Source organism: Melozone crissalis, unplaced genomic scaffold (assembly GCF_028551555.1).
Source record: "Melozone crissalis strain CALT ecotype California unplaced genomic scaffold, PUWL_Pcris_2 ptg000013l_1, whole genome shotgun sequence".
Classification (NCBI taxonomy): Eukaryota; Metazoa; Chordata; class Aves; order Passeriformes; family Passerellidae; genus Melozone; species Melozone crissalis.
In genome coordinates this window covers 56,146,493-56,162,505 of record NW_026535791.1, presented here as the reverse complement: position 1 = coordinate 56,162,505, position 16,013 = coordinate 56,146,493, and the positions used below count along the sequence as shown (strand labels likewise).

Sequence of the window (16,013 nt, the reverse complement as noted above, 5' to 3'; positions counted from 1 at the left end):
TTTTGTCTACAAAATTGTAGGTCAGCTCAGCATGATTTGTGTCTGAGGGAGCCCTGCTCTGGAGGTAGCAGAGGCCAGTCAGACCTAGTGGTGGTCTTCATTATTCTGTATTCGTTTTAGTAAAAATACACATTGTAACAAAACCAGTAATCTTGAAAAAGTAGAAAAACTTTGGTTGTTGTGTCGAGACTAAGCAGCACTGTATGTTACACTGAGGAGATAAATTCCCAAAGCAGAAAGAACACTCTGGAAACCTTCAGTGCTTCAGCAAAGCCGAGTGCTGGAGACCTTGTTGGAAGATGATGAACAGCCCTGAACTGTGGGCTGATGGCCGCAAAGAACTGTAAATGGAAGATGTCTGTCAGGTTTCAACAAGGGAGTAGACATGAGAAAGCAATCATGAGCCCTGCCTCAGATATCTTAGCCTCAGATGAACTTCTTTGTGGTTTTCCTGCCTTTTATTTTTATTCTTGTACCAGTGAGACACTTGCAATAGTTTTCTTTTTTGTTTTCTTTCTTTTTTTTTTTAATGCCTTTTACAGCTGGGGGAAATGCTAGGTGCTATTTTTTCCTTCCACCTCAGTAAAAGAAAGTGACAGAACTGTACTCCTGTGTGAAGGTCTACTGGCCCAGAGTGTGGATGGCACTATCAAGTTTGAGATAATACGTGAATAAGAATACTTAATATAGTGGAAGTGTTCTTATTGTTGTTTCTCTTTAAGAACTTCTAACAGCACAGACACAACTCAGTCCATAATACTTAAAGCATGCATTGTGACTTTCAATGTGGAAAGGATGGGGCTAAGGTTAGACTAACCTGCATCTGGGCTCTAATTCTGATTGATTTATTCCTTCTTCTCTTCAGTGCTTCAACTTTCTTCTAGAGGTTAAATGGAGTGTGGGAAAAAGAATTTCTTTTGTTTTCCAGAGTTGCTTTTACTGTTTATATTCGACATTTATGCTACATTAAAAAAAAAAAAAAGAGAACATCTGGAGTTAAACATTCAGCTACAACTATAACATGGTGTATTAATGCTCAGATGCTTTTGTGTTTGGGTTTTTTTTTTCTTTCTATTACTTTTATGTATGGGGAGGTTATGAAACTGTGATTGGTTTCAGCATTGAAACTGGAACAACATTTGGAACCAAACCCTAGGAAAACAAAATGTGGTGGTGGACCACAATATCAGAATGATTCTGATTTATTGGTGGATCAGAGAAATTCTGTTTTTTGGAACAACCCAGGATATTGAGCACCATTTTTACTGAGTAACTATGATTAGCATCAGTAGCATGCAAAAGTGGATTTCCTGTAGAAGATGGAATCTGGTCATTGCTTCATTGATGTCAGTGATAATAATCACTTTCATATCCAAATCTTGCCCATTTCAATGAGTCTTGGGGATGTATTAAAATTAAGGACTGTTCTTTGCCAGTCTCTGTAGCTGAATGAAAGGAAGCACAACTCAGCCACTCTTCATTTTTGACTTGGCTTTGCTTGAAGGATGGAGATCAGCAGCTTGTTCATGTATTTGATCTCCTAATGTCCAAATCCAGCCCTGCTGCAAAGAAGTGCGACTGAGTATATGAAATTTCATATTTTTGCATTTAGAGGCTACTGTGACCTTCCCACTGTGGAGGCAGCCACACACTGCCATTCTGTGCCACATCAGTGGCCAGGGACAGCACAAAGGAGATGCCTCAAGGGTCCCTCCACTCTTCTGTGTGTCAACAGCTGTGACTCTTATGTAGCACCCAACCCCAAAATCTCAGAATATCTGGTACTCTACTGGAGTCCTCACAACCCTGGAGCCCTCTGATATGTCCCTATATGTCCTCCAGAGCTGTTTTTTCACCAGCTTCCTTAGCTTCCCTTCTGCCCCAAATTTCAAGTTCTCATCCTTCTACTTACGTGCAATTACCAGTGAAACAATTAATTCAGTAATAGTTATGGTGACATTTTCCTGAGATACTGATATTGTAATTCTCTATAAGTGTAAGTTTACAATTACATGCATATCAATTCTACACTTGCCAAGTAACTGAACTAAACTGAAGAAAATTGCTGCACAGGAGGAGCCCCCAAACACAGTAGGCACCTAGCAAGGAGACCATCAGTGGAAATCTACTTGCAGATTCATTCTGGTAAAAGACCTATGAATCAGTAGAACCATTAAGTTTGGGTTTCAGGGAAGCTTTCTGTTGGAACTGAGCTTCTAGTGGAACTTTTTCAGACTTTTTTGTGATGGATTTATAATTTTTTTTTTTAATAAGGCAAGATGTATTTTTATTTTCTGACAAAATTCTCTCAGTAGTTTCTTAGAAAGTTATTTGATAAAAAGCTGAGTAGAAAGATACAGACAAAAATGTGTGGATTTTTTTTGTTACCATGAAACTCTATGTGGAGTTTCTTCTAGTGTACAGAAAGGCTCTCTAAATGGAGAAGTTACAGTACACCAGGTTTCTAAAAATTATATTCCTATTAAAAAAAAATTGTTTAAAGACCAGTGTATCAGTGACCATCAATAAGATATTTTTCCAGTTCAGAGACTGAAAACAATATTAAAAAAATGAGTATGTGGTTACACAAGTTTTTCATAGAGATTTTGGATCAGTTTGAATTAAATTATGCATATCTTTATTTATTTTCTAATTATTTCCTTATTTTAAGAAATATGTCTTTTATGTAACTAGACTCCTTAAATACCTCCCAAAATGGAATATTCCCCTGGGGAACGTGTTAGTAATTCTATTCCTATTTCCCAGGAAATGTCAGGGAGAACAAATGGTCCATGAAGTGTGACTTGAAGCTCAAGAGATTCAGGCTCTGACAGATTACATCCAGAAACATATATTGCCCAGCTGCTGACCCCTTGTTGAGATTGTCTTGCACTGACTTTCACGTGTCATGAGTGAACCTGGGCTGTTCTTGGATGGTTTCATCTGTTCCAGTGTTTTGAAGTTTGTGTTGAGCATTCTGCTGTAATGCAGACAAAGCAGACAAATCCTTACTTGAAGATTGATAAGAGTCATGTAAAGTGCAGTTGGAAACACAAAGTTTACTTGTGCAGGTTTTGGGGTGCCATTTCTGCTACCCGCCCAGGAGATGTTGCTGTATCCTGCAGCATCTGAAGCTGTCGAGGGTATTGAAGGTTCATACCCATACAAAGTGCAAAGAGAAAGCACATCAGAAGGCCGAACTCCAAAGGTGACACAAATTCTGACTGAGCCTGTTGGTCAGAGTGGCTGGAGAGGCAGAAATGGAGATTGGTAAATGTCCTCAGATCTTTGAAGGGTGGTGTAAAGTAAATACCTTAAACGGGAGCTTTTGAGATTGTGATACCTAAGTGATCCCACTGTTATTTCCAGATATAATAACCAACTGGACACCTACCAGTTATTCGACAGTAATCAGCATTGAACATTGTACAAAGTGGTCTTCAGTCCTACTTCATCTGTTCTTACATGAAATTTCTCTTTTAAGTGAAAGCTTCTGAATATTTTATATACTTTCTGTAAATGTACTTGTACTTGTTCATTTAGATTAAGAATAGCACCAAAATTAATGTATATGAAAGGATATTAACCTCCAACTAAGTATTCTTTTATGTCTTCATAGGTTTCCCCTGATTTACAGAATGAAGTGCTTATTAGCTTATTAGAGACTGACCCAGATGTTGTAGACTATTTGCTGAGGAGGAAAGCTTCCCAGTCATCGTGAGTAATCTGTTTTTTCATCATCCCTTTTTCTTCTGGGAATTTCTATCTCCCACTGGAAGTGTCCAAAAGGTTCTAGTTTTCCACAGCTCTTCTGCACTGTCTACAGTGGAGTAGAAATATCCTCCCTATTACACAGACTCTGCCAAAGAAATTCTGACTCTTGTACAGCATTTTCTAAAGACAAAACTTGTTTCCCTGATTCAGAGGAAAGATTGTGTTCTGCTGCAGAGAACAGAATGACATGTACATAAAAATATTCAGTGCACTATTATCTGACAGGATGTTTTTTAGTCATCTGCTGGTTTGTGTCTTGGGTTTATTGTAGTCTTCAGTAACAGGAAGCATGTATTCCACTATCCTTGAAACACACCCTAGAGTGCCTTAACACCATCACAGTGAGCTGCTTGACCACTCTGTCATTCTTTTCCTATCCTATACATGTAGGACATTGTGAACAAGCCAACTGCCACAACAGCAGCCCTATGGAGACTTTGGATATTATTTAATTGTATGCTTTGTGAAGGATCTGAAGAGAAAAAAAATCACACTGGTCACTATAGCAGTTATGATACATAACATATTCTTGTGTATGGTGTACCTGCACCCTTGTGCCTTAATGCTGTGAGTTTGTACATTCAGATTAACAGTATTCCTGGCTTTCTTATGGGACCACACACTCATTGTCATTATTCTAGTGAATCCCAATATAGCAGACCCCAAAATCACAAAATTTGATAGAATTGCTTTAAGTAATTTTTAAGAGGGTTTGTGGACTCTAAACTCGCTGGGACATATTGGACTTCGTCTTCCTGTGTTTGTGGAAAGTGCCTAGTGCATTCAGAATATAATTAAAATTGAATTTGTGTAGTCAGCTATGATTTTTTTTCTCTCCCTCTTAACATTTTATATTTGGAGGTAATGTAATGATGTGCCTGGCTTCCAAGGGAAAGGTATACAAGAAATAGTGTAACTAACACCTTCAGGAAAAAGCTTTCTTTAACTACAAAATTTGGAAACAAAAATATGTGCAGTATATATTGAGTTGTAAAGGATTTTATTAGTTTGCTAACTTAACCACATGAGGTAGAAAATTATCACAGATCATCTGATTTGGGGTAATTTTCTCTGTGTGAAGTAATTTCAGCTAGTTTGTCTGATTGACAAGTAACCATATGTGTATTTAGATCACAGTAAGTGCAGGATAGTTAGAGGTACATAAACTGTCTTTTAGACTTGTTTCACATTTGTCAGAAGCCAAGACTACAATCAGGACAGACACTACAAAACATATGACACAAGGTAGTGTGTTGAGACTTCTTCCTTTCAGGCCTTAGTTTGGAATGATCAGATAATTTCTAGCTCAAGCTAATAAAAACTTCATGCAGGATTTCACTGTCTGTATAACAAAAAGACATCAAATCGTATCTCACTTGTGACTACACATACCAATTGTGCATAAGTTAGTCACAAATCATTGTGGATGTAACAGGTAATTGTTAGATCCTGATACCTTAATTGACTTTTCCTTGAAGTTTCTTACTCTTAGCCAGCATGCACACCTTCAGGAGAAAATGCAGCTTTTGTGAAAAGCTGGTCACACTGGCAAAAGGCATTTTGTAAGGAAATGTTCTGAAGCCAAACAGGAGCATATAGCTACAGTAGTGCTAATTTATTGTGTTGTCAGTAATGGGCAGATGAAATATCACTGAGTTAGGAAAAAATTTCTGTCATTTTTTTTCTACTTTGCTGTCATGTAAGTGATTTACTTTTAGTGTTAATGAGATATGTTTTCACTGTGGTTGCAACTTCTTGGTTAAAATATTCCAGGCAATTAGAGAGAATGTTGCTTAGTGTTATTGCTAGGAGTGTGATGCTCTTAAGAGATTAATGTATTTCACAACATGATCTCAATTTTGAGGCTACAAATGTGTTGCTTATTTTTCCTATAAGAAATGTGAGACAGCAGACTACAAGGAGATGTTTGTCTTGATTTCATAAAATTGAGCCTCCAAAATATATCTTTCTTATTGGAAATTGCCTGGTCACATACTCAAAATACAAATGTGGATCTGTGGACAAAAAACTTTATATATTCTTGAGACAGTCTTCATCAGAAAAGCTAGTTGACTGCATAAGTATAGAATCAACTTTGAGACTTTATTGTCACATTAATTGCTTTGAAGGTCCTGTTCTGCAATTGCCCTCACATTTCTGCTCTTGCTGTCATTATAAATGCTTTCTTGGCTCTTACCTAACACAGAAAACACAATCTCTTTTCCTCCCCAGAGGAGGACAAATCACACGTTCCTCATCTTTCAGTTCCCTTAAGAGCTAAGCATTGTGAACAGTGTGTCAGGGAATTTATGGAAGTTGTTCATGATAAAGTGCTAATTACAAATGGCAGCAATTGTGAAGTGTGCTTTTGTGGGTGACTTCCCAATTTTTTTGTATGTTGGCTTGATGACAATGGAATTTGGGTTTACAGCTGTAAGATGAAGCATCTTTCAACTAACAAAAAATAAAATCTATTTCTTATGGTTATTTAATGCTTATCATGGTTAGTAGTCCTTTCAGAGTAAATAAGTTGCAAAGTTACAGCAGTTTTGTATGTTTTTGGATTATGATAATGAGTTTCAATCCATCCTGATCTGTGACACAAAAATGAAGCCATACGACAGGTCATGCAGTATGTGTAAATGCAGTTTTTAAAGCTGCAGAGGCTCCTTGAAACATTGAGTCCTTTACCCTGTTACAGCAGCAACCTCATCACAATCCCACAGTAATCTGCCTTGTTGGTAGCACCTGTGTTACTCAAATATGTGTGGAAATTAGTACTGTGTGCTGCCAAGCCATCTCACTCCATATGATTTGCCTCTTGAAGGTGTAATTGTTTTCCCACTCAGAAGCTTTAAGTTATAACAGAAAAGGGTTTCTGCCAGAAACAGAAAGGGATTTCCTATTTTGATAACCTTGATGCTAGTAGAAAAGTAAGAATATCCTCAGTAGAAGCAATTATTGTGATTAACACATTTCCAGTCCACCCATGCAGCTGGACTCTGGAGGACAACATCAAGTCATAGAAAGATGCCTGTTGTTTTGGAATCTGAAATTGTATTTTTAAATTCATGTGGCATAGGTTTCTTCTGCTGCTTTCAAATCTTTCCATTGGTACTTAGCCACTTTTAAAATCTTTTCCTTAACATACTTCATAGTCCCTGAAAAATACTTTACCTGCCTTCCCATTCCACACATTTGATTGCACATAATCATCTATTATTCCTTGTGGGGACAATTATCTACCCTTCCTCATATATTACATATAGAGGAGTGGGTATCTTACACAGTATTTATGTTTGCCTTCCAATTTAATTTCTCCCTGGTGAGTGGGTAGAGAATCTCACTGTCCAAGGGAAGAATTTTGAATTGTAGCAAACATCCATTTGCTAATGAACTCAAACAGTAAAGCAAACAGATGCAAAACTTTCATTTTAAGGGATTTGTGAGAATTCTTTCTTTGTTTGCAAAGAAGCAAACCAAAGTGTTCTTGCAAGTTGTTGTATTTTGTTTGTGAAGCAAACCTGCAAATGTATGAGTTCAATTTCCTGCTTTTAAGTATTTAATCCATTTTGATGGTCTCTTGTAGTAAGATTGACAGAGTCCACTGCAGTTCCTTTGATTTTTAAAGCTATTTTGCCTGAACAAATTTGAAAGTGATATTATATATGTATATAAAAAATAGTATGGACTTACCAGCCAAAACTATAAATCAGTTTAGAAACTTGAATGTTTGAATCTTTCCAAAGACTTGAAAGTTTCCATTCAGGTAAATTTTTAGCAGGAGCTCTGTCTTGAGAAGAGGTAGACTATAACAGATCATTCAAGGTAAGACATGAAATCAGTTTGTCACAAAACTCAAGTTTATGTTCCCACATTCTTTCATTTCCATTTCCCTTATTCCTTGTGTTACCTTGCTGTGGCTAAGTGCTATTTTACCTCTGTCTTTACCCTGTGCAGCAGAGTTTTGATGGTTTTGGTGCTGCAAAGACTTACATGCAATAAACCTTACTGTTTGGATGACATTCAATCTAGAAGGCTGGAAAAAAGGGCATTTGGTCATAGGAAACTTGCAGATAGCAACATTTCTCCCCTTTTCTAAGTTCTTCTAGTTCCTTCTCCCCTTTTCTAAGTTCTTCTAAGTCCTTCTAGTTCTTCTGAAAATCCCAAGACATTGCTTAAATCTCATATCACTGCACGAGGGTTTTTAGGACTTAGGAGGACAGAAAGAAAGAAGCAAGTCACAAAAAACAAGAAAAAAGGTTTGTGATAGAATTATACATACTTACAAAACTATAGTTCCTCAGTGTGCGTCTGCCTATAGATTAATTTACATTGGATTTATGTTCAGATAAGAAATTTAGTTGAGAAGTTACATACTTGAGACTTTTTTTTTTAATGATTCCCCAGCATTACCATGCTTCTCTGGGAATCTTGTGACAAAGCAACTTTGCCAAATGGCAGCTCTGCTTTTTGGACTTTCCTGAGTTTAACTCCAGTGATGGTTTTGTCACTGAGAGTTACTGAGGAGTAACATTATTTAGTTACCAACACATTTTGATTGCTTTCATACTGGAAAAGAAAAAAGGAATATTGAAATACCATAGTACTCATGCTGTTGATTTATATGTTTTATTTTTTGGGACATGCGATATGTAAACCAGCCAGGGAAAAAACAACAGCTTGAAAGTGGTGTTAAGTTTGGTCATTATTTTTGTATTAATATTTATTATGCTGTGGTTGGCTTTGTGTTTTCTTTATTTTCTTTCTTCAGTTTTATTTTATTTGTATGGAAAGACAGTTACTGTTCCATAATGAGAAATGAGTTTTGGCTGCTCACTACATTCAAGCTGTCTTTGGATTTGACTATGAAAAGGGCTGACCATTTTCAGACATTTACAGGAATGAGCCTCTGTTGTATCACATGAAATTAGAACAGATATTAATGAGAGGTTGCTTAAAGAAGTGTTTGACTCAAGCAAAAAATAAGCATTTACAAAACAGAGGTGCAGAGAAATGAAAAATGAGTAATAGAAATATGAGTTAGCAAGGAACAACAGGGAAAAAAATTATGTTTATTTACAGAGTAGTTCTACACGTTCTTTGTGGATATTCAGTGACTCACAGCCTGCCTCCTACCTGCATGGCAAACTGTGACAGTTCAAGAAATCTCCATCAATGTTCCCAGCACATTTCAAAAATTAGTTGTCTCTCTGACCTTTGGCTGTACTTAGGTGGGAGTTGTGTTTGCCTTTTCTTGGCAGAATTAAAGGCAGTTCATGTTGTTGGGGGTGTGAAGGTAAAAAGGTAAAAGAAGTTGTAGAAGGTATCAGTGGAACCAGTTGTTTGATGCCCCAGCCATAAGTACAGTAAATACAACTGTTTGTCCCTTGTAGAACATTTACCTTCTCATGTCTCTAGAAGAGGATCATTCTCGTAGTTTGACAGGCAAGCTGAGTGCTTGATTTCTCTCTGGAAAACTTCAGAATACAAAAATTTGTTTTAGCATACTGCTTAGCATCAAACTAATCTTCCCTATCACGCCTTCAGTTTTATTGTTGCCACAAGCTGCATTGTCAAGGTAACATAAGGAATTTATTAACTGCTTAGTTTCCTCTGGTTTACCATAGAGTTGTATCGGTTTTTGTTGTTTTCTTTCTTGACAGCAACATCTTTTGATTTTGAGTGGCCTCTGCTGGCCACTTCATGGCAAAAGTTTTAGTCATGGAAAATCCACCTCAATAAGTGTTTCTGAAGTGTTTTCATTTCAGCAGCTGTGACCATTCTCATGTGTTTGATTTTATCTGTATGATCGTAGAATCATAGGACGGTTGGGTTGGAAGGGACCTTAAAAGTAACCTAATTCCACACCCCCTGCTGTGGGCAGGAACACCTTTCACTAGACCAGTTTGTTCAGAGCCCCTTCCATCCTGGCCTTGATGCCAAACTGCACCTGTAACTGTGAACATGGAGCATTCTTTTATTAACAATAGTTTGTTCATCAAAATTTCTCAGGAGCCCTGAGATGCTGCGGTCAGAAGGTTCCTACTCCACAGGAGAAAGACATTCTTCCACAGACTCCAACAAAGCTTCCAGTGGTGATGTCTCCCCTTATGACAACAACTCCCCAGTGCTGTCCGAGCGCTCGCTGGTGGCAATGCCAGAAGAAGTTGCCCACAGCCCAGATAAGCTGTACAAGGTACCTGAGCAGTACACAATGGTTGGACACTTGCAAACCAAGCCAAAGGAGAATTCTTCTGCATCACAGGCTGAAAAAGGTATAGTGCATCCTGCTTGTGCTCCTCCTCAGTGACTGATGGACACTCCTGAAATAATTGAAAAGGGCCAGATTTGTATTATCAGCAACCAGGATTTGAGGAGCAATAGCGTAAATAACCTTATAAAAAAATGACAGACCAATATAATTTTTTTTTTGTGTTGAGCCCAAAGGATCTGTGCTGAGTCTTCTCATTCACTCAGCCATCAGTCAGGGATGCTCATGGTATGGCACTTCTCAAAACTTGGAGATATTAATTAGGAAAATAGAACTATATATGTCCAGTTTTTCAGCCTGTCTCTGACAGCATGGCAAAGTCTAGTCCTCATCCATGAGACTGTAATACCTGCAAGGTTGTGGTTCAGGTTTTGGAAAAAACTGAGATTTTTAAGATTTCCAGTTGTAAAGAATGACCTCAACACCATGTCATTGGAAAACATAGCTGAGCTGCACAGCTTTACATCTGCAACCAATTACACACTGAGCAATACTAGTGCAGGGATCCATTCTTCCCATAGCTACCTGTGGAGTGCATACCTGAGTGATTTCTTTGGTAAAGAACTGTGGTTTAAACTAATAGCTCATCAGCACTTCAAGATACTTTTCCTTTAAATATATATATATTAAAAAATTGTCATCCATGAATTTTATACTTAGTGAGCCAAACTTTGAGACCTTTCAATGCTTAGGGATGCACATAACTGGTGGTATTTTTAAAACCTCCTAATTTCAGATGTACTGCCTAGGCATTTAATTCCCTTTGGACTTAATGGGATTTAGACTATTATCTCAATTATATGCTTTATAAATGCCAACTGGAATTTATCTTCTGTATTCAAAATATAAATCTCTGAAGAGGTTTAAGAATTTGGTCAGATTTCTATTAAGTTATGAATAGGAAATTACATTAAGTTTTATTGTATTAACCATCTTTTGGATTTTAATATGCATCACAGTGATACTGGACCAGGACAAATTAGGAAGTTCCTCTACTGACTAGTGAAATCAGAAAAAGGCATTAAATTGTTTATAACCCAACATTTCATTAAATCTTTGTTCTGTGGCTGCATTGCTGGGTAAGAGTGGCAGCTTCCTTGGGCTGATATATCATGCCTTATGGTGACCCCTGGGGCTGCCTGAGGGAGCTTTGCCAGAAACCACCTTTTGTGGACCAAATTCCCCTGTTCTTGTGCAATTTCTCTGACTGCAGTAAGGCAGAGGACTTAAGAACTCAGCAAACTCAGGCACCCTGCCCATACAGAGCTCACTGAATCCATTGCAGGATCTGTTCTTGAAACAAGTAGCTGTGAGCAAATACATGGAATTATAAAATGTCAAGGGGTTGGAACGGACCCCAAAGATGATCAGTTCCAACCCCCCCCTACCATGGGCAGGGACACCTCCCATTAAGGGGTCAGATTGCTCAAAGCCCTAACCAGCCTGGCCTTGGACACTGCCAGGATTGGGGCATCCAAAGCCTTCCTAGGCAACCTTTTCCAGTGCCTCACCACCTTCACAGTAAAAAAATTCTTCCTAGTATCTAATCTGAATTTCCCCACTCTCAATTTGCACCCATTACTCCTTGCCCTGTCCTAGTTCCTGATGGACAGTCCCTTATTGGCTTCCCTGTTGGCCCTGTTCAGATACTGGAAGGCTGTTACAAGGTCTCCATACTATTTTCTCTTCTCCAGGCTGAACAGCCCCAATTTTCTCAGCCTGTGTTTGTAGACAAGGTACTCCAGTCCTCTTACCAGCTTTATAGCTCTCCTCTGGATTTTTTCTTGCACTTCCATGTCCTTATGTTGGGGTCACCAGAACTGTAGACAGTACTCCAGGTGGGGTCACACATATGAGATGCTTGTGTTAGGTGCACAGTGAAGGTGCCACTGGATGTTAATGACTCTGATGCATAACTGTTCTACTTATATATTTCTAAATAATGTCTTGAAGATGATTGACTAATCATCTTTTCCCTGCTCTTACTGCTGTTCAGATGTTTCTGAAGATCATTTTGATATCTGGGGTACTTGGCATTCAACACTGAAAAGTGGCTGCAAAGATCCAGTAATCACAGGTCAGTAATTTCTCAATTTTAAAGCCCAAATCTAACAAAGAATAAACCAATTTCTTGTTGTCAAGAAATCACAGTGAAACCAGTAGAATTCACTTTGTCCAGAGCTGGACTTCTAAAAGGTGACTCTAAAGTAGAATACAGAGGAACACAGTGGTTATACTTCTCTGTATTCAGTGAAATGCAGAAAACAGCAACATTTCAAACTGTCAAATATAATTTTAAAAGTTATTTTAAAATTGCTTCAAGAAGTAGTTTTAAATTATTATGTTTCTATGAATCATAGAACTATAAAGTGATAAGAGTTGGAAGGGACCTTAAAGATCATCTAATCCTAACCCTCTTCCTTGAGCAGGGACACTTCCGACTAAACTGGTTTGTTCAAGGCCTTATCCAGCCTGACCTTGAACACTCATTGGGGCATCCCCAGTCTCTCTGAGCAACCTGTTCCAGTGTTTAACCACCTTGACAGTAAAAATTTCTCCCTCCTATCTAACCTGAATTTCCCCTCTTTCAATCTGTACCCATTACTCCTTGTGTTATCACTATGGTTCCTGATGAAGAGTCCCTCTCTGGTTTCCCTGTCAGCCCCCTCCAGATACTGAAAGGTGCTATGAGGTTTCTGGGCAATCTTCTCCTCTACCATGTGATCTAAGGAAAAAGCAGTAGTAGCTTGTTAAATGCCCCAGGAATGGCTCTGCAGGCTCATGTTGTGTTTCTGCCCCCACGCCCAGGTTCTTACGGGAGCATTTACGAGAGCAGCTCGCTGCGGCCCGGACAGTGCTCCCTGTCCCAGGGGAACCTGGCCACGTGCTCCCCTCGCTGGCAGGGCAGCTCCTCGGACCTGGCCGGCGGCCGGCAGGCGATGCGGAGGAGCCAGACCACGGCCGCCATTGCCGAGTGCCAGCTCCATCCCGCGGCGTCCCGGCCGTGCAGTGACCCCCACAGGGACGGCGGCTGCAGGAGCTCAGGGCTGTCCCACTCCCGGTCGGAGCAGCGCTTGACTTTGAGCAGCGTGGAGGACCTGAGTGAGCGCGACTCGAGCGCGGGCTGTTTGCAAAGCGCAGCCAAGCCCTCCTACAGGAAAGAGCGGCCACCGCCTCCTTACCCAGGCCCAGCAAAAACCAGCTCGAGTGTTTCCTCAACGCTGCACTCTTTGTGGAGACTTCAACGCCCAGAAAAGAGTTCGGGGCCGCGAGCAGCTGGAGGCCCACCAGGCAGAGCCCCTGAGCAGGCCACGTCCAGGCAGGAGCAACCGGCCCCGCACACGCCAGCGGGTCACAGCTATCCCACAGCCCCTCACAGCCACAACAGTACAAGTGCTTCAGAGGCGGACTGGAATGAGTGGCAAAGGGAGAGGTGGCAGATCTGGGAGCTGTTATCAGCTGATAACCCTGATGCCCTCCCAGAAACCCTTGTATGATCTGACTCTGTGGAACTGGCACTTTTACCCGTGCCTCTGTCTCATAGGAAAACAACAGGGACTTGGAAAATGGGGGAGGCCTGTTTGTTTTATACCAACTCAATTGCATATACTTTTTTAAAACTTTGTTCACTTTAATTTCTCAACAGCGCTGTCAAGCAGTTAATTTGCAACTCCAGCATGTTCCTGTTTTTCAGCAAGCTTTTGAGAAAAAACAAGGTGAAAACTTAAGTGTAATAACTCTGTATTCATATGCTGTGTATAAGATAAAACTGTTGCTTTGATGTTGCTAAAAATGTATTTATATATCTGCAGTTTTGATGATTGTATATTCTGTAATGGGTATTGTATGATAATCATATTATGTTTTCATATACAGATGTCAATCAATCGTGACTGCTTTTTTAAAAAATCACTGCACTTACATTACCATGATATGCATTGGAATTCTATAGAAAGTGCACAAGCTGGTTTCTGTGCTTATATATATATATATATTAAAAAAAAAGCTGTTAAGGGGTAAAGTTGTACTTCTTTTCACTGCCTTTTGAAAAACACTAAAATAAAGTGGAACATGAAAAGCCATATATTTTATAAGGGTAGTAATGAGCTTAGAGGGGTAAATACAAAATATTTTTTTCTTATAGATGTATTTGCAAAAAACTTTAAAATTTGTTACAAGATTATAAAAGTATTTTTTTAGGTTCTGATAGGAAGCAGCTCAGAGAATCTAAGAACAACATTGTGCCTAAACCAATGAACTATGTAGTGCAAAGTCTGCCCTCCCATTCCAAAGGAAAACCAATGTTATATATGCAGGATATAATATATATATTTATAAATGTGTGGTTTTATGTATTGTTTTAAAACAATAAACTGGAATCCAAATTTTAGAAAACCAAACCTAATAAATTGAGATGTGTAACACTGAGAAAGAATATGGCTTTTCCTTTGAAATATCAAAGCTCCAGTATTAAGAAAGCTAGAGAAAAGCAAAAAATGCAGACAGACACATGAAAGGGAGGGAAGTAGAGTTTCAGGAATGAACGTGACATTTGGAGAAGCTCGCAACTGTGTTTCCATGAAGTTTGTGCCAAAGTCGAGGTCAGTCCCACTGCCTCGGTAGCTGTATGTTGAGTTGTGTTAAATGTTGCTGTTCTGTTCACGTTGTTTTTCAGCTGCAGAGCCGCCTGTGGGCAGCGGGTGGCAATGTACTCCAGCGTTCCAGAGAAATTCCTTCTTGGCACTCCACAAGGGAAAGTGTATCATAGCAAAATAATTTCATAAAACATATTAGTCTTAATTTTAATGAAGTTGAAGACTTACTCAGTGATGTTGTTTAAGTTCTATCTTGTATCATACTGATGGAATAAAAAGCTGAGTAAAACAATGAGCATATTTTTTGCTCCCTTTTTTTTGAAGGTTTAAGGATATTGATGTGTTTTTATTGCATTCTTAAGTGTCTGTATAAAAAACATCTAAGAGGAGCTTAAGGGCCACCTTCAAATGCAACTTAAATATACAAGATTCAAGGTTTTACTTTGGTTTGAGGCTTAAAATCCATCATATAAAGAGTCCTTCCCTTCAGATCTCCATTTCTCATCGTATCTCCATTTCCCCAGTAAAGTTATAAGATAAAAGCACAAAGCCAAGTAGACGGGGGCAGGATTTGGCCTTTTGACTGTTGTAGCTCTTTTTATGCAGAATAAATAAAATTCTCTTCTGGTAGTTGCAAAGCTTTTCCAAATATTATTGTGGTATGAGACTTGACAGGAAAAGGTTCATGCGTGTCCCTTTGTTGCAGCAGCTATGTGTCAATTTATTCCAAAAAAAAAGGCAGTCCACCCCAAATTAAAATGATTGTGGAACATAAAGACAGACAAAAATGAGCTCTTACAATCTTCTCTATTTGATCTTGCCTCAGTATTGTTCCAGGCTCTATACAGATTTGCTGCAGGGAATTAGCTCCCAGGTGGTCAAAACCAGTCATAGTGTCTTACTGCAGAAGATACTGTATTTACTAGATGTCCATCTCTTCATTTTAAACCCTTCTAAATACAGGAGCACCTGCACCTTTTTAGTGAAAGATGTCTGAGGATTACTCAGCCTCATTAAGAGATTGCTTTTTTCCACTCCCTCTCATTGTATGTATTTATATATATCTTTGTATTGCCATCTACATAGAGTTTATGCAACAAAAGATGAAAACAAAAGACAAGACCACTGCTGGAGGATAGCCTTGTGTGCACACATTTCAACAGATTGTCATGTGGAAGAGAAAAGATACAAAATAAATTCCAATAAATTAAAGTAACACTTGGCAAGACTATATAATTTCTGTAATTTTCATTTGAACAGGGCAGAGCAGAGTTATCATGAGCAGGTTAAGAATGTACTTTTTAGTTGTAAGTCTTTCCAGGCTGAAATCAATGACATAATTTGTATGCCTTTTTTTTTTTCTTTAATAT

General features: G+C 38.8%; 1 protein-coding gene across 3 annotated transcripts in view; it reads left to right on the top strand.

Moving 5' to 3' along the window:
• Positions 1-14,848, top strand: part of ARHGAP6 (Rho GTPase activating protein 6) — a 311,150-nt gene extending 296,302 nt beyond the window's left edge. For all 3 annotated transcript variants that reach the window (XM_054271896.1, XM_054271897.1, XM_054271898.1), the window contains exons 10-13: positions 3,620-3,717; positions 9,790-10,052; positions 12,045-12,125; positions 12,857-14,848. In XM_054271896.1, the coding sequence (XP_054127871.1) occupies positions 3,620-3,717; positions 9,790-10,052; positions 12,045-12,125; positions 12,857-13,545 (1,131 nt within the window). In that variant the 3' untranslated portion in view covers positions 13,546-14,848. The remainder of the gene's footprint in view (positions 1-3,619; positions 3,718-9,789; positions 10,053-12,044; positions 12,126-12,856) is intronic.
• Positions 14,849-16,013: the final 1,165 nt, after the last annotated feature.